General features: G+C 37.2%; 1 protein-coding gene across 9 annotated transcripts in view; it reads right to left on the reverse strand.

The window, feature by feature from the left end:
* Positions 1 to 809: 809 nt before the first annotated feature.
* BCKDHB (branched chain keto acid dehydrogenase E1 subunit beta) overlaps positions 810 to 27,120 on the reverse strand; it is a 355,238-nt gene continuing 328,927 nt past the window's right edge. For 5 of the 9 annotated variants that reach the window (XR_012124142.1, XR_012124140.1, XR_012124139.1 and 2 more), the window contains 3 exons: positions 19,460 to 19,560; positions 5,315 to 18,003; positions 810 to 957 (listed from right to left, as the gene is read on the reverse strand). Coding sequence is in view for 3 of the 9 variants with exons in the window: in XM_073219362.1 (XP_073075463.1) it covers positions 817 to 957 (141 nt within the window). In the remaining 6 variants the exon portion in view is untranslated. The remainder of the gene's footprint in view (positions 958 to 5,314; positions 18,004 to 19,459; positions 19,561 to 27,120) is intronic. The other 4 variants (XM_073219362.1, XM_073219361.1, XM_037013018.2 and 1 more) reach the window with 2 other exon arrangements.

Below are 27,120 nucleotides of genomic sequence, written 5' to 3' on the forward strand. Positions count from 1 at the left end.
TAGTAGTAGATGGGGGACATTATTTTCTCTATCTGCACAAATTAAAAGGTATTTTTCTGGTTTTAGCTGAGTTAGCTTTACCACCCATACACATAATTCAGGGATTATAACATTTATCTTTAAAAAGTATGGGCTGTTTTCACACAGAGCTTATCCTCCCTTTTTCTTTAAAAGCCTGTGATTCTTTAAAATGTATTATTCATTTATTTTTTTTGGACAACACAGATATTAAAATGTAAACTATTTAATCCTATCTATGCATTTCAAAAATGCCAAATAAAATATAAGTGTGTGTCAGTGATAGCAACTTCTATACATTACATGCAGAAAACTTAATAGTATTTAACAGTATTCATATTTGCTAGACAAATGCTACTGAAAGGGTAGAAAGCATGACTTAGAAAATTATAATAAATAAATATCACTTATCCACAATTTTAAAACATTCACTTGCCAAAAAGGTTCTGAAATGGTGGTGCTGCTACATTTTTATTTTAAGTAAAAATTTTCCTTATATACAATATAAGTTTCCTGTTCAACAAAACTTTTTGATAATATAAAGGTAAATCTCAGAATATTATGGATCATCATCTAGTTTAAATCACTGGAGCCCAAATTAATGTTGCTTGAAGGGCCATTTAAATGTAAATATACTACTATACACTTGAAATTTTTTCTGAAATGCATATTTCTGTTCTAGAATTTGCTATTTACCAAAATATAACACACTGATGATTGTTTCTCCTGCTTAACAGTACATTAATGTCAGGGACATAGCCTTCTTGTTTCAAAATATAAGGCAAACTTACTATGTGGTCAATAGTTGATCATTTTTCGAAGGGCATCATAGCATTTCCATTTGTCTGGGATGTAGAATGGCTCAAAAATGTGAGGAAATGGTGTGTCATACCCACATACTCTCGATATAGGAGCCTCTAGGTTCAGGAAACATTCTTCCTGCAGGGAAGAAAACAGATGGTTAACTCCAAGAATATTTCTTTTTATTCACAGAGATGAAACATTTCAATGTAAAATACAGTTGTATGAGAGGGCATTAAAATAATTAAGTATAACTCAGAATAGCCAAAGTAACCCTAAGAAGGAAGAACACAGTTGGAGGGGCTATGCTCCCAGACTTCAAGCTCTACTATGATGCCACAGTAATCAAAACAATTTGGTACTGGCACAAAAACAGACCCAAATATCAATACAACAGAATAGAGAGCCCAGATATAAACACACACATATATTACCAATTAATGTATGATAAAGGAGCCATGCATATACAATGGAGAAATGACAGCCTCTTCAACAACTGTTGTAGGCAAAACTGGATGGCTACATGTAAGAGAATGAAAATGGACATTGTCTAGCTCCATATACAAAAGTAAACTCAAAATGGACCAAAGACCTGAATGTAAGTCATGAAATCATAAAACTCATCTAAGAAAACATAGGCAAATATCTATTGAATATAAACACGAACAACTTTTTCCTGAACACATCTCCTTGGGCAAGGGAAACAAAAGCAAAAATGAGCAAATGGGACTACATCATGCTAAAAAGCGTCTGTACAGCAAAGGACACCATCAGCAGAACAAAAAGGCATCCTACAGGATGGGAGAATATATTCATAAACAACTTATCTGATAAGGGATTGACATCCAAAATATACAAAGAGCTCACATACCTCAACACCTAAAAAACAAATAACCTGATTAAAAAATCGGTGGAGGATCTGAACAGGCACTTCTCCAAAGAAGAAATTCAGATGGCCAACAGGCACATGAAAAGATGCTCTACATCGCTAATCAACAGGGAAATGCAAATTAAAACCACAATGAGATATCACCTCACACCAGTTAGGACGGCCAACATAGAAAAGACTAGGAACAACAAATGCTGCTGAGGATGCAGAGAAAGAGGAACCCTCCTACACTGTTGGTGGGAATGTAAATTAGTTCAACCATTGTGGAAAGCAACATGGAGGTTCCTCAGAAAACTAAAATTAGAAATGCCATTTGACCTAGTAATTCCACTCCTAGGAATTTACCTGAAGAAAAGAAGATCCCTGATTCAAAAAGATGTATGCACCCCTATGTTTATCACAGCACTATTTACAACAGCCAAGACATGGAAGCAACCTAAGTGTCCATCAGTAGATGAACGGATAAAGAAGATGTGGTACATATACACAATGGATTATTATTCAGACATAAAAAGGAAACAAATCCTACCATTTGCAACAATATGGATGGAGCTAGAGGGTATTATGTTCAGTGAAATAAGCCAGGTGGAGAAAGACAAGTACCAAATGATTTCACTCATTTGTAGATTATAACAACAAAGCTGAAAGAATAAAGCAGCAGCAGACTCACAGACTCTAAGAAGGGACTTGGGGTTACCAAAGGGGAGGGTTTGGGAAGGTTGGGTGGGAAAGGAGGGAGAAGGGAATTAAGGGGTAATATAATTAGCACACACAACATAGGTAGGTCACGGGGAAGGCAGTATTGCACAGAAAAGACAAGTAGTGACTCTATAGCATATTACTACACTGATGGACAGTGACTGCAATCTGGTGTTGGGGGGACTTGATAATATGGGTGAATGTAGTAACCACAATGTTGCTCATATGAAACCTTCATAAGATTGTATATCAATGATGCCTTAATTTAAAAAAATTAAGTATATTGTAATATGAAAAAAACAGCTTAAAAAAGCAGGCAACAAATAATATATTTGGCATGATCCCAGTTTTACTTAAAAATATGTTTCCCTATATACTTATTTTATACCTACATATATTTCTGTTGTTTAAGCCAAACTGGGATTATATATGCTGTTATACAAATATAAATGTGTGGCACGACAGAAGCATAGCAAATGTTCACAGTAAACTCTGCACCCTGAAAGTAGTGATAGTATGTGTTTTCTCTTGTTTCCTACTTTTTTCAAATTTAATGTAAAGTGAATATGTATTACTTATTTATTTATTTATTATTAGGCTGAACATGTATTACTTTCATAATAAATGTTTGTAATTACACAGCCAAACTGTACTTTTACCAGTTACTTGACTGTGCCCTGGCCTCTCTCCTGACAAGACTTTTATAGATGTTGTCAGTACCCAGGCCACTCACCCCCATGCCCTCACCCCAGTGCTCTTTGCCAGACTGACGTGTACACATCTCTCAGTAACCACTTTGGGAGTCATTTCTGCCAGGAAGCCTTCCTTGACTGCACCTCCAACCCTGCAGCACCAGCTACAGAGGTGTTTCTGCCCTGAGGTCTCACAGCACTGAATTCAGCATGACACATTGTAATTGCCCAGTATCTATCGCTCCTGTGACTATGAACTTCATGAGTACCATCTCAACTACAGGAGCCCTGTAGGGAATTATCTTCAGGGGAAAAAAAAATACATATATGATTTATTCAGGTGACAAATTTAAATTTCAAAATAAATTTAGAGTTCTATAAAGAGACATAGGCGATTAAGCTATTCCTGGGAAAATAATTTTACCATTCACAGCTATTACCTGAAACGAAACCAAATCTTGGGGTTTTTTTATACACCACTTTCTTTATTGTTTTGCCTCACAAAGAATTGAGAAGGTCCATTTTCTTACATATTTTACTAACTGTATTTTTAAATTTCTACTTGAGCATACATTTTTACATGAAGAGATTCTGATACCTCACACTCATCCCCTATCCTCTGTGCATATTTCTTCAAGTATATTGGGACAGAAAGGGCCTGGAAACAGGACAAATTACAAAGAGAACCACCTGGCAAATTCCAGACCTCCTTCTGTCCCGTTAACCAATGTCACTTACAAACCAAAAAGTAAGTGTATTTTCTGAAAAACAGGAAATGTTCACTGACAAGCTGAGAACCTTGCATACATAAGGTTAAAAAAAAATCACACCTAAAAAATACCACTACTAATAAGCTCAAAAGACATGATAGATTGCTCCTCGATTGCCACAAAAACCTTTAAAAGGATTTAAATTGTCAATTTGGGATTAACTTGGTTTTATTACTTTATAAGGTTGTTTTTCCTTCTTTCCTGAATACTGTACTTTTCATAAACAAACTAACCATGGTGCTATAAAACAGAGAAAATTAAGGGCAAAATATGTCACTAAATGCCTGTGATTTTTATACCTGTTGTAAAATATTTTTCTTTTTTTCTAGTATGCTGGAAAGCTGGCCTACAACAAAATGATCTGTCAATGTTCCTGAAAACCACTCATTTTAGCATAACTAATTAACATCAAACTAAATTTTTTTTTCAAATAGCAATATTCCTAATTCCTCAAGAATGTGATAATTACTCTTTACAGGAAAACATCTGTATGTTGGCACTGGCATAAGATGAAGGTCTGCAAGGTCACAGTGAACTATAGACAGTGGTGGCCCTTCAGGTCTGGGAGGGACAAGGAGGTGAGAAAGGACTCCACTTGGCACTGTATAGGTATCCTTTGGGTTTCTGTTACTTCTGTAATTAAATGACAATGAAATAAAGCAAAAAAGTGAAGAATCACCTTCTTATGCGAATAAAAGTTTCCATTTTGTGTTACATAGGTTTGTGATTTCACATGTTGCCTTTCTTTAATTTGGAAATAATTACTGTGCATTATGAGGAATTAAATTATTATAGACTACTATATATAAATATATAAAATGTAAGCACCATGGAAGATAACTTAAGGATATATAACAAAAGACTAAAATTCAATTTTACAAAGATATACACTGACCAATTGAAACAGTTTGAAATATTAATGCTTTGTTAACTAAAGTATTATTAAAGAGACAACGTATTCATTCCATGGACTTATGTTAAAACTTCTTTTAAAGAAATTGGAACTATGATATTTGGGTCAAGCAGCTGTGCAGATTTATTTCACACTGAACTGGTTCACATACAAATAATTTATGTGTGACTCTATATTTCTTTGGGCAACTATCACAACAGGACATCCTTGTTCAACCTGTTTTTTTCTCATACAGAAGCTATATATATATATATACACACGTATGCTCATAAAAAAAATATCTAAATCTCATTGGCAGATCTGTAGATCAATGTACCATACCAATCCTTCACAAAATATGTCTGTCATTTATATACCACATTATAATACCATAACTATAGCAACCATGCACCCTGAATTTTCAAGACAGTCCAGATTAATCATATTCTTTTTTTCCATTGGCCGTATAGGTATACTCATATTTTTAAGACTGTGTTTGATGATTTTTGATTCAGAAATAGTAATGCAGATAAAATTAGAAAGAAAAAATTACCTAACTGAGGGTTGTTGTGAGAATTACAGGTCGTGTCCAGTACAGGTGCTAAGATGGGAAGTGTCCGTTGCTAGTCTCTCTTCATGGGGAGCTTATATGGGGACTGGCTCAGTCCACATGGAAAATGACAGACAGGACTGTAAAGTTCCCAAGGAGATCATAGTATGACACGTAACCAGCGCAGCAGAAGAGAGTCAGACAGGTGTTAAGAGAAATTTTCTCCAACGATTCATGGTTCAAAGTTTCCCCTGGAACCAGTGAAAAGGACTGAAATTTTGAACCCCAAACCAATTATATAGTAAAACCTATATACATCGTGGTATGTGTTTCACATAAATAATCAGGTGCTTAAAGAAAAAAAAAAAATCCTTTCCAGAAGACCCTTGCATAAATTCTAATACACAGTATCTGAAATTTACATCTGAATATGTTTTGGTAATTATGAGAATTTTCTTTCTAAAATACATTAATAATAACAACAGTAAACAGTACTTCTGTAGCAGGCATGGTGCTAAAAGAATTATATGTTATCTCGTTTAATCATTTGAACAAACATATGCGGTGGGTGTTACACGCTGCCTCGGACAGGAAGCCCAGGTGAGGGAGCGGCCCAAGGCTGCGGCTGCGGAAGAGGCGCACCGGCGGTGGGGCGTCACTCTTCTGCACACTTTGAGGTCCTACAATTAAGGAGAACAGTAACAAGAAAAAAAAAAAAGGAATGAAAAAGAATGGTAAAACTTAAGGCAGCCTGGGATTAAGGTTTTACAACAGAGCCTAGAGAGGCATAATGGTTAAGTCCAGGGTGAGAAGCCCCTCGGGACAGAGCCTAGGACGCGTGAAGAAATCAAGAGAACCTGAGCGTGAAGGCGCCTGGGGGAGCGACAGGCACCCGGGGCAGGAGCCTCCTGGCTGTCCCGAATGATTCAAACACGCACAACTCCAACTGTCTCTATATTAGTCATCAGATTGCTACTCATATTATGGCCAGAAAAGGACTCAGACAATTTGAAAGAATCCAAATCCTAAAAATAATAGACACAGGCAAAATAAATTTTTTATTTGCCTATTTTCTGTAACAAAACAAATTTATAACTATCTTGTTGGGACTGTGGAGGACAGAGACCCTGTAAATTTTCTAGCAGGTAAGGAAGGGTAAGTGAAAATTAATGAAATAGGATCAATTACTGTTCTAAGATAAAATATTGATAGGTTTTTTAAAAGTGTACTGAATAGTAATATAGATTGTATATTATATGTATGTAAATGCATATATAGTAAGGCTTTCATGGGATCATTCAAGATCTCTTTACACTTAACCCCATCTCTCCATTAAAGGTGTTAATTGCATCAACCATAAATCCTCCTGTCACCACGTCACAAGAGTTACAGCACTGAGATCAGTCTCGGGCATTCCTACACTGTGGCTTCAGTCACCCTCAACAAATCTTTCTGTTGTTTTTATGGCGAGGCTGCATAATATAATTGATACAGCATGGAATTTGGAATTCTATCTGAAGAGAATCTTTGTTCTACTATGTTTAACCTCTCCAAGCCTCTCTTTACTCAACAGCAATTAGAAAAGTAATAAAGTTTCTGTTATTGTATTGTCCTATTGTTTTGTAATTCTATTGTCACCTTGCCTGTTTGCCTCTCTAGATTGTACAGAAGCATATGAAAAGTACCTGGTTTCATGCCTGACGTATCATAGTGCTCAGTGGTTGCTGGATTTTTGTCTTCCTCTTTAAGGTTTCCAGGTCATAATAAACATAAGATGTTTGAAATGATTGACCAAATCATCGCTGAAGTCAAGATTCTAGTACAAATTGTCAACACTGAAAAGTAACATCCCTTACTGCAACAGTGCAGGAACAGTACCATTTATGGGACACTCATTAAACCTTAAACAATCTAAGATACCAAAAAATAAGTTACGTGCTCTATGAGGAAGGAGGGCAGAGACACCTCCTCTTGAGGGGGCCAGGCAGTGTGTACTCGGGCCTCAAGGAAAGGCAGAGTCTGGTACTGCCCTCTGGTGGGCAGCAAGGAGTCTGGACATGAATTGCCAGTTACCAGGGCTGGAATATCAGATTAATAAGCATGGTTAGACCAGGAGGTCAAGAGCTCTGGAAATAGTTAAAAAATTCCACCCTTCCCCATACCCCCAAAGAACATAATTTCCAAACAGTGCTCCTATAGAAAAGTGACCTGATAGTCAACCACTAGAAGGTTACAAGTGAAACGGGCCCAACATATAACTGAATGTAATCAAGGCATATACACTATGAAAAATAGAATGAAGAATAAAAACTATCCAGTATCATTCAATTTAATTTTAAATTAATCTTTTTTTTAAATTTAAGGCAACTCTAGGCTCAGATTTCTTCCTAAGAAAAATTTTGGAATAATTTTTATTCAGTCTTTCTAATGACAGAAAGTTGGATACAGCCCAGTGTGCAAGACTACATACCATCTTGAGTTGGAAAGTTGTGAAGAAAAGTTTAAAAGCAGATAAGAAAATTTAAGATCTTCTATATATGTTCCTACTTTCTCAGCTGATATAGGCTGGTGAAATTCCTTTAATTTTTCTGAAAAACTATTCAACTGATTTTTCTCAACATTTAATGGAAAGTCAGAAAAGCAGGATACTTTTTAATGAGAAACATCACAAATCAAATCAAACATACATCACCTATAGGATTATCTGATAAACTAGGATTTTATGTTCCATCTTGGAACAATAAGAAACACAAGCCCATGACTTAATTTTAAAGTAATAACTCAGAAAATTGATTTTTAAATTATTTTGCAAACAAAAATGTCGAGGATATTTTACATCATCATGATTATGTTACCAAACCCATTTACACTATGAGAATACACTTTGTTTCCAAGAGGGGAATGGGAATCAGGCTAAATTAAGCTATAAATGTAATAAGTACTGAACAAGACATATAGATAATAGAATTATCATTTCTTCTCTGCAAGAAAACATTACAAAGTAGCTTTAAGTGATTTGTGAAGGTGCTTAGGTTTTAAACGTAATTTCATACCATTTAGTCCTTGTTAATTATTAAATAAACAATAAAATAATTGAGATTTTGCTTCTAAATGCAATTAGTTGTCCAGTGGTCATAATAAGCAGTGCAAGAGTTAAACTCTAAAAATATGATCAAAACTGAATACACAAAATGATGTATACTTGATAAAGTCAATGAACAAGAGGCTTATATTTTGAATGTAAGTTGATTTGTCGAAGTTACTTACGTAATGTTAGATATCACCCAGCTTCCAAAATATTATCAGATAATATTTGTTTTAAATTTCTTTTTAATCTGCCATGAAAATTGCCCATAACCAAAAATGAGTCTTAGCAGATGAGAAAAATTATTCTGGTGTCTTGAGTCACACTTTCTTAGCAAATGAGTTACAAAAACCTGTGAAGGCACTATGCCAGCAACTCCAAATTAATTTCATTACTGAATTAAATAAACACAACTTTACTAGTGTAAAATAAAATACTAACTTCTTTAATCCAATGGTTTTATTAGTATGCATCATGTTTTTAACACAGAGCTTAAAATATGTATTAGGCTGTAGCAATTTCTTATATAGTATAGATCTATGAAATTAACTCTTCAGACAACAATCCCTAACCTACCCTCAAATATTAGAATATTACAGCTGTTTTTATTTTATTTTTCAAATACCATGCATAAGGGATGCATTCAACACTTGTTGATATAAGGTCTGTCACTTTAAAGACACAGCTGAACGAATATAACTAAATAAAACAGTACGTGAATAATATAATTTTATCCAGCTTTGTATAACACCTAAACATTATAGTCAAGTCCAAGTATTTCAGCAAAGCTTCCATGTAAAATTATAATCTTGACTAAATTAGAAGCTGAGCTCTCTGGACCTTAACTTACTGAAAAGTTTTCAATATCTGCTAACTTTTTAAAAAATGTCCATTTCTTCCTCTTTAATGCAAATTACTGTCAATTCAGAACAATTTTTGCTTTCTAAGATTTCTTTCAACTAGAGAATGGAATTGAATTCTAAATTAGGATTTATTTAAATTCAAATTCCATTTTTAAAATGGAAGCTTATATTCTGAAGTTAGACAGAAATATAATTTCTGAGCTAAAGAGGTTTCCCTGGATACAGTCTAGCTACCTAAAACAAAGTTGGAGATTATTAAAATATGCATAGAAATGAGTCATGGTTCAAATAGTACTGTTAAGAATATAAACATGTTAATATAAAATTATCTACGAATCTGAATATGTTAACTGTAGAAACTGAAGTAAAACATTTTAAAATCAAAATTTAACACTAAAATTAATAATGTATTACATAATAGAGATTGCTTTTTTTTCTCAAAATGAGTTTTGTAAATTTAACTTTATCATCAGAAATAAGTGAAAGTAAGTGCTAACTCATTTCTGTAATTCTTAATCTTGTCTAAAATCACTTTTTAAAAAAGCACAGTGTTTGTTATGGCCAGGGACTGCACTACTATATTATCAACTCATTTTAATTTTCATAAAAACTAACCAGCAATCACAAAAGTAAAACTAGCACCCCACCCAAACCATTTTGGTTTTCCAGGTAAAACCTCTAAAGGCCTGGTTCTGGTTTGAAACTCCCCCCTAGATACAGTCTTGTGCTGTGATCCGAAGCTGCCTTACCACTTTTGCCTGAACAGCGCTGTGAGAAATAGCTTTAAAAAAAGTCATTTCTTCACTGAATTTTCTGCAACACATTGTTTATTTGCTGCAGTCAGTCTCCAAAAATGTTCTGAGGTTTTAGAAGTTCAAAGTCTGAAGTTTAAATTCTTCTGAGAAATACTATATGCAAATTTAACATTTAAAATGTACTGTTGCTACAATGCTTTTGTTAAAACAATTTATATTCAGTAGAGGGGGGAAAAGGCAATGCTCTCAAATTTCCACAGACGCTGAATCCTCTCAAATTTTATAGTTCAAAATTCTTCCTATAGAAGAAAGCATCAACGGCAGCAAAGTTTGAAAGTGGAATTTCCTTAGAATGTGGATTCATAATGATAAACATAAGCTTTGCAGCACTGGGTCATCATCGCATGAACAAATCGCTCTTTTGTAAGGTAGGATTTTTGCTTTACTTGGCACCAAGAAACTTAAAATACTCCTATAAAGCGACTTTTGATGATCTTACAAAGCATTCGATTTTTCTGCTTGTTTTTCTACAACATTCTTTGTACAGCATTCTAACACTACCAAATGGTGCTTGAAAGGCAGAAATCAATCCTGACTAAAGTAATCTGATGATTCCTTTGTCTCATGACAGAAAATATATTATTTTAGAATTTGGGGGACTGAACCTGCATTTAGAAAGTTTCTACTAGGATTTGTTACTGTCCTAATTTTGCAACTTTTTTTAAAGTTTCAAGACTAATTATAAAATGAAACTACTAGATAGAGTGATTTCCCCCTATCTGGCACCATCTTTCTATAGTTTGAGAATCTGGATTAAAAAAATGATGACTAAAATATTTGCACTTTTACAAATGATATTCCTTTGTTATGATACAAAGGATTTTTTTTCCTACTCTTTAAATGTTAAACTTTATGTTTTAGTTTATGTTTAAAAGAATGCTGAAACATAAACATAAGAAAGGCAATGGGGAAAAATCAACTTTATTTTATCTACATAATGCCAAAAGGGAAGTGTCAATGTTTTTACTGAAATTAAACACAATTTTTTAAAGTTAACTTTGGATGTCACAGCAACACAGCCTTTAAGCCTGGTTCTACTGAATGAATAAATCAGACCAAGTTATTCTTTAGCAATTTACTTCTGGTCAGTAAATTACTGCAATTTTACTAAGAAAAACACAGCATAAATAATTGTTCTAAGCTATCACCGATTTTTAGGGAGAGGTAGACAAAAATTTATTAGTTGGATGCCAGTAGTAGTAGCAGTCCTGAAGTTTAATAATTGAACAAATTAACAAAGTAAGCAAGTGCTGGCAGGAATTCTTTGATCTAAGTACCTCACTATTTATACAGATAACCATTTCACTAAACAAATCTAGAAATTATAATTATTGCTGTATCCAATTAAAATAAAATGCAGAGGCCAAAATCTATTTTCTTCTTTATTGTATTTACAATATCTATGTTTCTACCTTTCAAGTTGGTTAATATTTCTTACAAAGAAGCTTTTCTGATTATCTATGCATTTGCATACACACATTTTCATGTTAGAATTTCAAGAATTGAGAGGGGGAAAATACACATGCCTCTTTTTTACTCCCATAATTGGACAAACTGAATGCAGATAAGATGAACCCAATTCTTACAAAGTCTGTATTTCCTGTCCACTATGGACAAATTTTTAACAAGCCTGATAAAACCGCAGATACACTAGTGAAGGGGCAGTTAATAACTGTGACCTAGTTCTGCATACTTTTATAGTTAAGTACAAAAATATAATATTAGTAATACCCAAAGGTACTATTCATAGATGAACTAAATTCATACAGTTCCTATAAAAGAGCAATGCTCACATATTGTATTTAGATGGATCAGAGCATTTACTTACTATTTTTTATCTACTATTATTTTTGCTATTTTGGTCTTTTTACTTGAGGCTAAACTATATAAATTCAATCAGGTCCCTCAAGTAGGAATCATGCTAAGACACAGCACTGATTCCCCAAAAGAGATCACAGCAGTTTCCTTACTTGTCAGATACACAGATAATGCTGTACATAAGCACACACCATCACAAACAAATAATTCTGTGTTTAATCAACATGCTCTGGTGAATATCCAGAGAAACAACATGGAAAAGAAATCCACATGCCTATTAGTTCAGAAAAAGGAATATGTCCATGTGAACAGAGAGCAGAAAAGCCAGACATTAACTAATTAGTAACCAGAGACATCCTCATTTAGTAACAAACAAGTATAATTATTTACACAGTCTTATTTAATCCTTTACACTCTGCGTGGTGGCAACAGGGAGGCGCTGAGGCTGGCAAAGGCTCTGCAAGGGGCCCAGGGCACACAGGTGCACGCAGCTCTGCTGGGATCCAGACCAGTCTGCCTGGGTGACCGTGCACTGCAAGACTGCAGTTAAAAGTGGGCAAGAATTTTGCTGGAAAACAAGGTGAAATTTGTCTCTAGCGCTATCATTGTACCTGTACTGTGGAAGAGAAACTGGTGAAGCTGTCTACTTGTTTATATCACGTCCAATCAAGATTTTTTTTTCTGACTTTCATAAAAAGTTTAGCAGTTTAGTGTCTAGGGTGGGGGTGTTTACTGGGAAATAGGTGGATCTCTAGAGTTACAGTAGGTTGAGGTGGGATTTATATATTTTCTTCCTTTCAGATACTTGCTGGGGAAAAGATGGGTGAGTGAGGGGCAGGGTACAAACTAGTTGAACTTGTTTCTAGTTAATTGCCAGTTTGAGCACAGAGCATGAGCTGCCACTTTGAATTCTGAACCCGATTTTGAATTCTCAGAAAAAACTCGATGTTCAACCTATGCCAGTCTGTGAGTTTAAAGTCTGCTCTACTGTAAGAGTAACAAAAAATCACTTAAGTGCTTCATCAGGAAATTAAACTTGCTTCCTTTCATTTCCTTATCTATGACAGAATCTAAATTTAGGTAGTTAAGTAACTTGGTAAGAATGTGACAGCTCTCTGATAGATTAGAAGAATATTTTAAATAAACATAGGTTACAAGTTTTATCCCAGCCTTAAATTATAATATGAAATGCAATCTTCTCCTCACAGTAAATATTTTATAGCTATTCTCCACAGTTAACTCACTTTATAGAACTCTAAAACTACAGAAAAAATGTTCTGTAGTATTTAAAGAAATGTCTTTTGAGAATAAAATTAAATTTTTTTTTGTAACTAAAACAACAGACAAGACATTGCAGCTAAATTAATCTTAAATTAAATGTAAATTGAAGTGCAGTAGGGGTCTCCCTGACTCAGATTGTACGTACCAGCTCCAATTAGCGGTTATTGGCACAGTCTCCACTGCTGACACTGGGGTAGCTATCAAATAGTTGTGGGATCTTATTATACGTGTAAAGCTGGTTACACACACATAGGTGCCATCAAGTGGACATGTGTGTGTGCAGGGGGGTCCATCTGCATGCATGGAAGAAGACAGGTCCCAGTTGTCTAGGATAAGCATTTCTGTCATCCCTGGGAAAGTACTGCTTTAAAAGCTTGATTAGAAAATTATATACGTAAATATCTGGGGTCACGATGCATTCGAATTTCATCAATTCTCAGTCCCCTAAATGAACATGTTTCTATTTGATAAAATGAATCATCAAGCCACAGGATTTTCTTTAGGTTTCCTCAAATGCTAACTATGTAACAAATCTAATTAAGTTTGTATGATTCACTTCAGCAGTACTTCAGTTACTTCAGAACTGCCAAAAGGAATCTGAAGTGTCTATTCTGCCTCCAAAACAATCATGCTGTGCGCCAAACTGATACCATTACACACAGCTGCAGAGCAAATGTGCCGTCTTGGTCCTGTGAGTGCAATGTTCACACATCCATCTGCCCTACAGGCAACTGTGGATTCAGAACTACTGATTGCAGGTTTATGTTACTGTTACATGAGCGTTATAGATGGGTATGAAGTCACTTGTTTCGCCCAGCACAGCTTGAGCAGATTTCCATATGCCATGAGAGTTTCCTAAGAACATTCACTGAAATTCTGAAAACACCAAATATTGATAAATACATTCAGTCAGCATTTTGTGATATTGGTTTTCAAGCTCTATTCTTCACATGTAAAAGAGTAAAGGTTGCTTTGTGTTTGAGAAAATATTTATGGAACAATTAACATGCAATACATGCAATATATTTAACCTCATTCCTAAAGAAAATCACATATACTGAGTTTATTATAAATGCTGTTCTTTTCATTATAGTAGGCAAGTGTGCAAAACAAACCTATGAACAATTATGACCTATAGAAATTAAACTATTTTTATTTCAGTAACTCAAATAATTTCCATAGAAGGAAATTCTTTTCAGAGGGGCTCTCCAGACAGGGTGGGTTGCCGGATGCTTAAGGCCGTGACCACATTCCCTCCAGAGGCTGATTGCTATGGCAACTAACCTTTCCCTATCAATAAGCAACAGCGCAGAGCACTGATATTCTGGGGGGGGAGGAAAAACCACCTCCTCCCACAAAAAGAAACTCTTATCATTTCCTTTTTCTGTGTCAATAACAACATGAACTAGTTTCAAGACTAAAATATGCCACTTTTTAAGCAAAACAATATCTTTGCTGACTGAATTATTTACTACAATTGTTTTGTAAATAAATGCAAAAAGTTTGAAGCCAGCCACTGTACTTCAGTTCAGTTTCACAACAAGGTAAAATTTGTAATATAAGTAATCTAAAGATGTTAACAGCTGGCGTATGTTATGTATGAAGAAGGAAATCGGGTCTCCGGAGAGCAAATGATGTGTTAGAAGCAAAACTGACAAGAAAACAGCATATGCGTCCATGCAGCTCTCAGAGTTTCTTAAAAGAGGCACACATTTCAATAGTTACGTTTCCTATCTGTGGTTGCTTCCAAATATATAATTATTACTCTGCAGAGTAATAAACAAATTGATTACACTTATTAACTACATCTCCTCCTATTTAAGGTATTTGCCAGACAAGACTTGTCTTTGCTGGCTCAAGTGTCAGTAGCTAAACTGGGTCTCATTTTAGCTACGCAAAACCAACACTGCCAAGTACCTGTGCACTAGTCTTCACAGCCCAGGCAGAGCAGGTACAATGCCTGATACGGCTGGAACCAGTAAATACCTGCTAACAACCAAAGCAATTCCAGATATTACTTATATTCTGTTTCACTCTGGTGCATTAATGACCTTAGTCACTGATGAAGCAAAACATCAAAGGACAGGAAGCGGGGTGTGGAGATTCTTACTCCTTAGCAATTACTGAACGCACTTACTCATCTACCAGACACCACACTGTTGCCATTGTGATCATGTCCTTCCTCCCCTAGTTAAAAGTTTTTCCTAGTTCCCCAAAGCTCACTCTCTACTTACCCCTATTTCCCTCTGTAGCCCAGCACAGACATGCACAGACCACCTCCATTCCAAAGATCACTTTTTTTATCACCATTCCCCTACACAAACCTCTCTTCTCAAACTCTTATTTTTCTAACCCCTGCCATCTACGCACAGGCCACTTCTCAAATTCAGCTCAAATACCTTATTCCAGGAAGCCTTCAGGAACTTGGTGCTGGTTTTTTTTTCATTAACTTGTTCAATCATTGATCAATCAAATATTTCAGAGCTCATTATGTCTGTACCTTCACAGTTGTGTATTCTAGTGGCAGGAATGCGTACGAGGAAGCACTGGGAGGGAAGTGCTCGAGAGGCCTGTGACAGGCAGCACAGGGCACTCTGGGCATACAGGGCGCTCAGGGATGGCTTCTTCTGAGGAGGTAGCCTGTGAAAGCCATGAGGAGTCAGTTTGCAGGAACCCAGGGGCAGCATTCTTGCCAGCTCACACACAGTACGCACAAAGGCACAGAGGCAGGAAGGAGCCTGGTGTGATCCCAGGATGGGGGGAAAGCCTGTGGAGGCCGGCCCGGGAGGGCGGGAGGGCACGCAGCAGGAGGGACCGCAGAGCAACGGGGAGAAGGGGGGACGACCAGACAGCCGGAAAGCCGACAGACCCGCCCTGGCGGGAGGGCGGAGACCAACAGCATGGACATTTTACATATCTGTATTTCACAGTGTACACAGAAGAAGAGCCACAGAGATTTACAAGCCTTTCTGGGTATACTCAGGGCTCATTTATCAGAAATCAGAAATACCATCAGAAAGGAATACTCAAGTTGTCCATAATCTGAGTGAGAGAACAAACATTTCAGAGATGAGGGTAGTAAGTCAAAATACACAATATGAACAGATAATTTTCATGTGTAATTTGGAGGAAATGATCATTTCATTCAGTAGAAAACTTTCTAAGTATCAATACTGAAATGCCCACTTCTGAGGAAATTAGGAATACAAAAATAGGGTATTTCAGAATTGGAAGTACTTTACTATAGCTTGTGGCTAACTATAATCCTTTCTTGGCTAGTATTCAAACATCTTTTCTCTCCTAGTGATCCAATATATTTAATGACCATATCCAGTGTCTTAATGATGATAACAATTTCCTGTCTACTCACACTAGTGATTTCCCTATTTCTTATCTCTGCATAGGTCTTAGTATGTTTTTATGACTATTATAAAGGAAAAGGCACAAAATTGAGCACCCTGCCAATGCTCACAAAGACCTTATTTTTATAAATGTTGTCTATTGTTCCTTTGGCAAGAGGAGGAATCCACTGCAGATAGAACCAGGTTTTCCTATGTTCTACCCAGGGGCAGCACACAGAAGCCTCCCCCTCCGCCACACTGCCTTTGGGTTTCCCGTCACCAAAGCTAATTACAACATAGTAAACTATAGTCCCATGATAGCGTGACTACCTAGCAACTTACATTGATTGTGAGGTGACCTAAAAATGAAGACAAAACAGAACTAGAAAGTTTTCTATGTACCAAATCATACAATGTTGAGGAGGTATGTTTGTTTGGCTTAGCATTAATTTTAATTGATTTATAAAAATTCTGATAGTTTGAAAATTCTAGTATTTCAAATTATTATTTGGAATCTTTTAGAATGTTTAATTCCAATTAGCTATCTTTTTGTGTTGTGGGAAAAAAGGTCTCTTTGTGAAAAAGTAAAGAATGACAAAACACGTTGACTTTTTGGGTTTCAGACTAATACTGTACCAAAAAGTAGAACATTCAGGTTCTTGTCCTGAATCTGTTATCAATCAACTATGTCATTTGACAAGACCATGTATGTGGCTTAACTTTTCTACTACTCCATCCACAGTACTGACGTACACTCATGAGCATGATAATAAAGGAAAATAATTGCCAGGAACTGGAAGAATAAATGCTCTTTCCTGAATCCCTTTATAGAAGTCATTCTTGCCTACAAAGCCTGGCACCTAGCAGGTCCTCACGAGGTAGAGGTTTACCTGAAAAATTCCAGTTTTCATTTATCTTCACATCTCTCAGACTGAGAGAGAGGCAAGGGCTTGAGAGCAGTTAGCCCTTCAATAATGATAACAGAACCCAACAGATTTTGAACAGAAAGAACTTCAGCCCTGAATTCTTGACAAAGCTTCAACTCAGAAGGTTATCAGAACCATTTTAACACTCAAATGGCAAAAAAAAAAAAACAATAAAACACAGATGTCCACAGAGCCATAACAAAAAAAGAGAGACAAAAGGAACCCCAATGATGTTAAGAAGTCACAAAATGATTTTAATGTTTATTCTCAGTAAACACTGAAAGAGGCTAACTTCATAGAAAGGAGATCCAAAAGTTCACAAGAGCTGGCCATATCGGTGGATATAATCTTATCACCATAAACAAAAGGGCTGCAGAAAGATACCCTCAGAGGAAGTGTCGGAATCTCTTGAACAGCGAGTGCAGAGAGGGTGGGAAAACGCTATTTCTTTTCTAATAAAAATCCAGGAAGTTTGATAACAACTTCTTTGATGGCGAAGAGCACAAGGTAGTTTCCTGGAGTTAAAAAGGTAGGAGCCATCTCCACAAGGAAGATCAGAACCCCTAGGAAATGGAAAATTGTTACACATTTAAAAGGCACAGGATAGACGAAGCAAGTATCTGCAAACCACATACCAGAAGTCTTACATCACAGGATATGTAAACAACTCTCAAAACTGAACAGTAGAAACAGTAATGATCCAATTAGGAAGTAGGCAAAAGATAGCTACAGATGGAGAAAGACAACAAATAAGTACATGAAAAGATGTTTGACACATGAGCTGTTGAGGAAATGAAAATTAAACCACAATGAATTATCACCACACCTACGAAACAGAAAAATAAAGATAAAAATAAACTGACAACACCAAACATGGATGAAGATGTGGGAATCTCATACATATTGCTGGTGGGAATGTAAAATAGTATAGCCACTCTGGAAATTAGTCTAGTAGTTTCTTACAAAACTGAACATGCACTTCCCATGTCACCCAGCAGTTTATCCCACAGAACTGAAACTGGTATCCACACAAAACATGTACACAAATATTCACAACAGCTTTTTCATAATAGCAAACACTAAATACAACTCAGATGTCCTTTAGTGGGAGAATGATTTTAAAAACTGTGCTGTATTCATACATACCATGAAAAACGAATCAGTAATAAATAGGAACAAACTATTGATATACACAACAGCCTGGGTAGAGTTCAAGGGCATCATGCTTAGCTAAAACTGTCAAGTCTCAAAAATTCCATTTATATAACATTCTTGAAATGATAAAACTATAGGTATGTAGAAAAGATTAGTGGTTTCCAGTAAATTGGGGGTTGGGGAGGGTGCAAACATAAAAGAGTATAGTGATGGAACAATTCTATACCTTGATTGTGATGATGTCTCTTCAAGTCTACACATGGGATAAAACTGCACACAACTACACAACACACACACACGAATACAGGTTGAATGAAAGGTGAAAGTTCTGTAGTCTAAGTAACAGTATTGTACCAATGTCAATTTCCTGGTTTTGATATTATTCTAGAGTTATATAGTATGTAACCATGGAGGGAATCTGGGTGAAGGATATACAGGACTGCAAGTAATATTTTTGTACCTTCTGAGGGCTTATAATTATTTCAAAATTTTCAAAAGTTTAAGATACAGGTTAAAAAGAGTATCTTGCTGATGTGCATCTTTCCATAACAAATAAGTATGGATGTGAGAAGGGAGAAAGGTCTAGAATTGATGTAATAGCCAAACACTTGTGTACGGTTCTGTCAATGAGCATCTGACTCTGGGCAAGTCTCCTAAGTTTTTCTCATTTGTGGAAATGTAGGCCCATTTCACAGGCTTCTAAAAACTGGATGTGTTAATTTTAGTGAAATACACTATGTGCTTATCACACAGTGGATATTAGTTTCCTTATTTCTTAACCTATACTACATCACAGTGCAGACAAACAGGAGGTCACAGACCCAGGACAGGGGTCCAAACACAACACCTAAGGGACACTCCAACCTTGACGAATACGGAGAGGATCCAAGGGACGCAGGACTCTGACTGTAGTCAAGCAGCAGTTCCAGGACTCTGCTGCAGTCACCTTGTGGTAGAACTTCTTTCTGCAAAATTTATTCCCAAATTTTTAAGAGTAATTTTAAAGGGATTCTGGGAGAAAAATGGCAGTGTTAAGAAGACAGGAAGAAACCTCCTCCCAAAATCACACAGAACATGAAAATACAGCAAATACAATTAATCTGGAAAATGATCTGAAGACTGCAGAAGAGTCTGTCTACATCTTGGAAGAAGAGAAGACCTCACAGAAAAGGGTAAAGTGGCAATGCCACAATCCAGTGGCAATTCTGTTCTCAACCCAACCAACAGGTGAGAGGAAGAGGAGCAGAGAGGGGAGGGAATAGAAGCCCAGGACCCCTGAACTCCTGGCCCTGGAGATCTGCTCCATGAACACAAACCCACATTACATGGTGCTCTGGAGATTAATGGGGTTGAAAAGCAAAGATGGAAGGAATACTTGGAGAGGCTGTGATTCCAACTGCTTGTGGAGAACAGGGACACACTACCAGTTCCCGAGACAAAAGAAAAGTTGTCAGTTTGAGTGACTTCACAGCAGTGAAAGGGGCACTAGAAAGGCAAAGAATACACAGAGCTCTTTGCTCAGGAGAAAGGGCAGATGAACAAGACCTTCCCAAGCCTGCTCAGCCCAGCAGGATGGGAACTCTCGGGAGCTTCAGATGCTCCATCCTCCTGGCTGGCAACACAGCCCCGAGGCTCTCTCCTGTGGTGCACAGCCTGCTGCTCACTCCTCCAGGCAGGTGCCAGTGCTGATCATCTGCCACCCCTACCATCACGGCAGGAAGACCAGAGGGTGGCTCCACCCATGGCAGCCACAAACGCACAGCAATAAGGATTCTCCCTCTGTGCAGGGCCCAGTTGCCCTGACAGGGGAGGCAGGTGAGGCAGGTGTTATAGCTGGGAAGGCAGGAAAGCCTCCCAACCAAGCTCTTTCCTCCAGGCACTAGACCCGCTCTCCTGCGGCTCACCATTGCAGCAGCCAGAGGGAGGGCAGCACCAACCTCAGCAGCTCTGGAGAGTATTCTCCCTGCTCATGCAATCAGCTGATGGCCCACACAGCCCACCTGAGATCACACCACTAAGAGCAAGGCAGAGAGGTGCCACAGCCAGTGCACACCAACAGCTGGGGATCCAGCACAGGAAACTGAGCCTCTGGGTATGAGCGGGCACCGTCTACACAAAGCTATCATTTCATAGAAAATATTTTTAAAAAATGAAGAGGTAAAGTAATTTGGTCTAAACAAAAATACAAGAAAAAACACCAGAAAGGGTGCTTAGTGAAAGTGGAATCACCAATCTTCTTGATAAAGATTTCAAAATAAAAGTAATAAAAATACAGATGTACAGAAAAATATTCAAGATGTAAGGGAGAACTTCAACAAAGAGACAGAAATCTTGAGAAAAAGCCTCTAAGAGCTAAAGAATACAGAATCTGAAATAAAACATAAAATGAAAGGATTTAAAAGCAGATTAGATGTAGTAGAGGAGAAGGTAAATGAAATAGAAATTAGAGAACAGGAAAACAAAGAAGCAGAGGCACAGAAAGAAAAAGAATCTCTAGGAATTAAAGAAGAATGAGAGACCTGTGTGGCCAATCCAAGCAGAATATTATTCACATTATAGGGGTACCAGAAGACAAAGAGAGAGAAAAAGGAATAGAAAATGTCTTTGAGGAGGTAATTGCTGAAAACTTCCCCAATCTGGGGAAGGAGATAGTCTCTCAGGCTGTGGCAGTGCACAGATCTCCCAACACAAGGGACCCCAGGAAGACAATGCCAAGACATGTAGTAATTAAAATGGCAAAGACCAAGGACAAGGACAGAGTATTAAAAGCAGCCAGAGAGAGAAAAGATCACCTACGAAGGAAATCCCATCAGGCTATCATCAGACTTCTCAGAAGAAACCTTACAGGCCAGAAGGGAGTGGTATGACATATTCAATGGAATGAAACAGAAGGGCCTCCAACCAAGAATACAACCTGGTAAGAATATCATTTAAATTTGAAGAAAAGATTAAACAATAATTTACAGATAAGCAAAAGTTGAGGGAATTCACTGCCATTAAACCATTTCTACAAGATCTCTTAAAGGGACTGTGCTAGATGGAAATGTACCTAAGGCTAAATAACTGTCACTAGAGAAAGTAAACCCACAGAAAAGGTAGTAGACCAATTAATTACTGAGTAAATACTAAATTAAATCAACTACTCAAAAATTTAGTCAAAGGACACACAGAGTGCAGAACATAACACCTAACATACAAAGTGTGGAGGAGGAAGAAGAGGAAGGAAGGGAGGGAAAAAAAAGTACCTTTAGATCATGTCTGAAATAGAGTAACCACAGATTAAAGTTAGACTGTCAGATAGTGAGAAAGATATCCTGCAACATTTGGTAACCACAAATTTAAAACCTACAATGACAATCAAGTACTTATCTATCGGTAATCATCCTAAATGTAAATGGAATGAATGCACCAATCAAAAGACATAATGTAGCAGAATGGATTAAAAAACAAGACCCATCTATACGCTGCCTACAAGAGACTCATTTCAAACCCAAAATCATACCAGACTAAAAGTGAAGGGATGGAAAAAGATATTTCATGCAAATACTAAGGAGAAAAAAGCAGGACTAGCAGTACTTCTATCAGACAAAATAATTTCAAACCAAAGAAAGTAATAAGAGACAAAGAACTACATTACATAATGATATAGGGAGGGCCGAAGCTATTTATAACCATTATAAATAGCTTTGCACCCAATGTACGAGCACCTAAATATGTGGGACAAATACTAACAGAATGAAAGGGGTAAAGAGAAAGCAGTCCATTCATTTTAGACTTCAACACACCACACACTCCAAAGGACAGATCAACGAGACAGAAAATAAGTAAGGACACAGAGGCACTGAACAATGTATTAGAACAGATGGACCTAACAGACATCTACAGAACACTCCATACAAAGGCAACAGATACTCATTCTTCTCAAGTGCACATGGAACATTTTCAAGAAAAGATCATACACTAGGTCACAAAAAGAGCCTCAGTAAATTCAAAAAGGTTGAAATTGTACCAACCAGCTTCTCAGATCACAAAGATATGAAACTAGAAATAAATTACACAAAGAAAACAAACAAGCCCACAAACACATGAAGGCTTCCCAACATGCTCCTAAATAATCAATGGATCAAAGACCAAATAAAAACAGAGATCAAGCAATATATGGAGAAAAATGACAACAATATTCAACACCCCACAATCTGTGGGATGCAGCAAAGGCCATGCGAAGAGGAAAGTATATTGCAATAAAGGCCTACCTCAGGAAAGAAGAACAATCCCATATGAACAGTCTGAACTCAGAATTAACGAAACTAGAAAAAGAAGAACAAGTGAGAACCAAAGTCAGTAGAAGGAGGGACATAACAAGATTAGAGCAGAATTAAATAAAATTGAGAATATAAACATAAAGCAAAAGAGAGAATCAATGAAAGCAGGAGTTGGTTTTTCAAGAAAATAAACAAAATAGATAAACCCCTAGCCAGATCTATCAAGAAAAAAAGAGTCTGCACACATAAACAGAATCAGAAATGAGAAAGGAAAAATCACTATGGACACAACAGAAATACAAAGAATTATGACAGAATACTATGAAAAAGTATATGCTAACAAACTGGATAACCTAGAAGAAATGGACAACTTACTAGAAAAATACCACCTTCCGATGCTGATCCAAGAAGAAACAAAAAATCTGAATAGACCAATTACCAGCGACTAAATTGAATCAGTAATCAAAAAACTACCTAAGAGCAAAACCTCTGGACCACATGGCTACATTGCTGAATTCTACCAAACATTTAATAAAGACCTAATACCCATTTTCTTTAAAGTTTTACAAAAAGTACAAGAGGAGGGAATACTCCCAAATTCATTCTATGAGGCCAGCATCACTCTAATACCAATACCAGGAAAAGACACCACAAAAAAAGAAAATTACAGGCCAATATCCCTGATGAACACAGATGTAAAAATACTCAACAAAATATTAAAAAACAAATACAAAAATACATTAAAAAGATCATCCAACATGAACAAGTAGGATTTATTCCAGGGTTGCAAGAATGGTACAATATTCAAAAATCCATCAACATCATCCACCACATCAACAAAAAGAAGGACAAAAACCACATGATCATCTCCAGAGATGCTGAAAAAGCATTCCACAAAATTCAACATCCATTCATGATAAAAACTCTCAACAAAATGGGTATAGAGGGCAAGTACCTCAACATAATGAAGGTCATATATGACAAACCCACAGGCAACATCATACTTAACAGCGAGAAGCTGAAAGCTTTTCCTTTAAGATCAGGAACAAGACAAGGATGCCCACTCTCCCCACATTTATTCAATATAGTTCTGGAGGTCCTAGCCACGGCAATCAGACAACACAAAGAAATAAAGGGCATCCAGATTGGTAAGGAAGAAGTTAAACAGTCACTGTTTGTAGAGACATGATATTGTACATAAAAACCTGTAAAGAATTCACCCCCAAACTACTATATCTAATATCTGAATTCAGCAAAGTTGCAGGATACAAAATAATACACAGAAATCTGTTGCATTCCCATACACTAATGATGAACTAGCAGAAAGAGAAATCAGGAAAACAATTCCATTCACAATTGCAGCAAAAAGAATAAAATACCTATGAATAAACCTAACCAAGAAAGTGAAAGCCCTATACTCTGAAAACCACAAGACACTCAAGAGAGAAATTAAAGAAGATACCAATAAATGGAAACTCATCCCGTGCTCATGGTTAGGAAGAATTAATATTGTCAAAATGGTCATCCTGCCTAAGGAAATCTACAGATTCAATGCAATTCCTATCAAAATACTAACAGCATTCTTCAATGAACTAGAGCAAATAGTTCTAAAATTCATGTAGAACCACAAAAGACCCTAAATAGCCAAAGCAATCTTGAGAAGAAAGAATAAAGCTAGGGGATTAAACTCCCCAACTTCAAGCTCTTCTACAAAGCCACAGTAATCAAGACAATTTGGTACTGGCACAAGAACAGACCCATAGACCAATGGGACAAACTAGAGAGCCCAGTTATAAACCCAAGCATATATGGTCAATTAATATATGATAAAGGAGCCATGGATATACAATGAGGAAATGACAGCCTCTTCAACAGCTGGTGTTGACAAAACTGGACAGCTACATGCAAGAGAATGAAACTGGATTATTGTCTAACCCCATACACAAAAGTAAACTGGAAATGAATCAAAGACCTGAATGTAAGTCATGAAACCATAAAACTCTTAGATGACAACATAGGCAAAAATCTCTTGAATACAAACATGACCAACTTTTTCCTGAACACATCTCCTTTGGCAAGGGAAACAAAAGCAAAAATGAACAAATGGGACTACATCATGCTAAAAAGCTTCTGTACAGCAAAGGACACTATCAGCAGAACAAAAAGGCATCCTACAGGATGGGAGAATATATTTGTAAATGACAGATCCAACAAGGGGTTAACATCCAAAATATATAAAGAACTCACACGCCTCAACACCCAAATAGCAAATAAGTCCATTAAAAAATGGGCAGAGGATCTGAATAGACAGTTCTCCAAAGAAGAAATTCAGATGGCCAACAGGCATATGAAAAGATGCTCCACATCGCTAATCATCAGAGAAATGCAAATTAAAACCACAATGAGATATTACCTCTCACCAGTAAGGATGGCCAACATTGAAAAGACTAGGAACAACAAATGCTGGTGAGGATGTGGAGAAAGGGGAACCCATCTCCACTGCTGGTGGGAATGTAAGCTAGTTCAACAACTGTGGAAAGCAGTATGGAGGTTCCTCAAAAAACTAAAAACACTAATATCATTTGACCCAGGAATTCTACTCCTAGGAAATTTACCCGTAGAATACAAGTTCTCAGATTCAAAAAGACATATGCATCCCTATGTTTATTGCAGCACTCTTTACCATAGCCAAGATACGGAAGCAACCTAAGTGTCCATCAGTAGATGAATGGATAAAGAAGAGGTGGTACATATACACAATGGAATACTATTCAGCCATAAGAAAGAAACAAATCCTACCATTTGCAACAACATGGATGGCACTAGAGGGTATTATGCTCAGTGAAATAAGCGAGGTGGAAAAAGACAAGTACCAAATGATTTCCCTCATTTGTGGAGTATAACAATGAAGCAAAACTGAAGGAACAAAACAGAAGCAGACTCCCAGATTCCAAGAGGGGACTAGCAGTTACCAAATGGGAAGGGTGGGAGAGGGTGGGTGGGGAGGGAGGGAGAAGGGAATTGAGGGATATTATGATGAGTACACATAGGGTGTATGGGGGGTGGTCACGGGGAAGACAGTGTAGCACAGAGAAGACAAGTAGTGACTCTGTGGCATCTTACTACACTGATGGACAGTGACTGAAATGGGGTTTGGGGGGTGAACTCGATAATATGGGTCAATGTAGCAACCACATTGTTTTTCATGTGAAACCTTCATAAAAGTGTGTATCAATGATACATTAATAAGAAAAAATTACACAAGCATAGCTCTTTCCATACAGACTGAGTGAAAGCAAAAGACTTATGTGGTTTGCATGGTCATGCTGCCAGCTCCCCAACCCCAGCCACCTCTGGACAACTTTCCCTGAATCCCCAAGGGAGAACTGGGGATTCCCCTGTCCTGAGCTCCCATTGTAACATACACACAGCAGGCACATATATACATCACACAGATGCACATGTGCATCCTGGACACTGCAATGATCATCCTGCATGTCTGTCTCCCTATCAGACTGTTACCTTCTTGAGGGCAGGGGCCATATCTTTTTACCTGATCATCCTTTCCCTTTGAACATTTGAATGATAAACTGATTCAACTTCTTAGCTGGTTTTAGGAGCCCCAAAGTTCTCTTTACAGAGAAAAGCTACAAAGGGAAGGAGTAGGGCCCTGATGATGGGGTTGTGGATCATTGTCCAAAAACCTGCAATTGTTGGGATTCTATAGCCACTTTAGTATGTCTTAACATGCAGGGCTAAGGAAAGTTGCAGGACGAACATGGGCACATTGAGGACTCAGTGAAGGCATTGAAAACAAGACCTAGAGCTGCTGCAGGAAAGCAGAGGAGAGATAGCCAAAAATCTAGTCTGTTAAAGCAGAAGGAAAATAGGCTGAGAAGCCCTGATCTGGAGCCAGATGCACTGGGTTTTGTATTTTTAAAAATGATTATATCATGAGTCCACGGCAGTGCGGCAGTGATGAGGAAGAGGGATGGGCAGTGTCTTCTGAGTCCCCAGGCCCGTGTGGTCCAGGGAAAGGGAGGAGAGCATGTGATAGAAGAGTACTGCCCTGAAAAATGCCCAGGTACCGACTCTCAGAAAGTGTACGTGTTACTTTACATGGTGAAAGAGATTTTGCAGATGTGATAAAGGACCTTGAGATGGGAAGATTACCCTGCATTATCCAGGTGACCCAAACTAATTACACAAATCTTTACTATGGAGCACTTTCCCCAGCTGTAGTCAGTAAGAGGGAAATGTGTC

The sequence above is a fragment of the Manis javanica genome, chromosome 13 (assembly GCF_040802235.1).
Source record: "Manis javanica isolate MJ-LG chromosome 13, MJ_LKY, whole genome shotgun sequence".
NCBI classification, from domain to species: domain Eukaryota; kingdom Metazoa; phylum Chordata; class Mammalia; order Pholidota; family Manidae; genus Manis; species Manis javanica.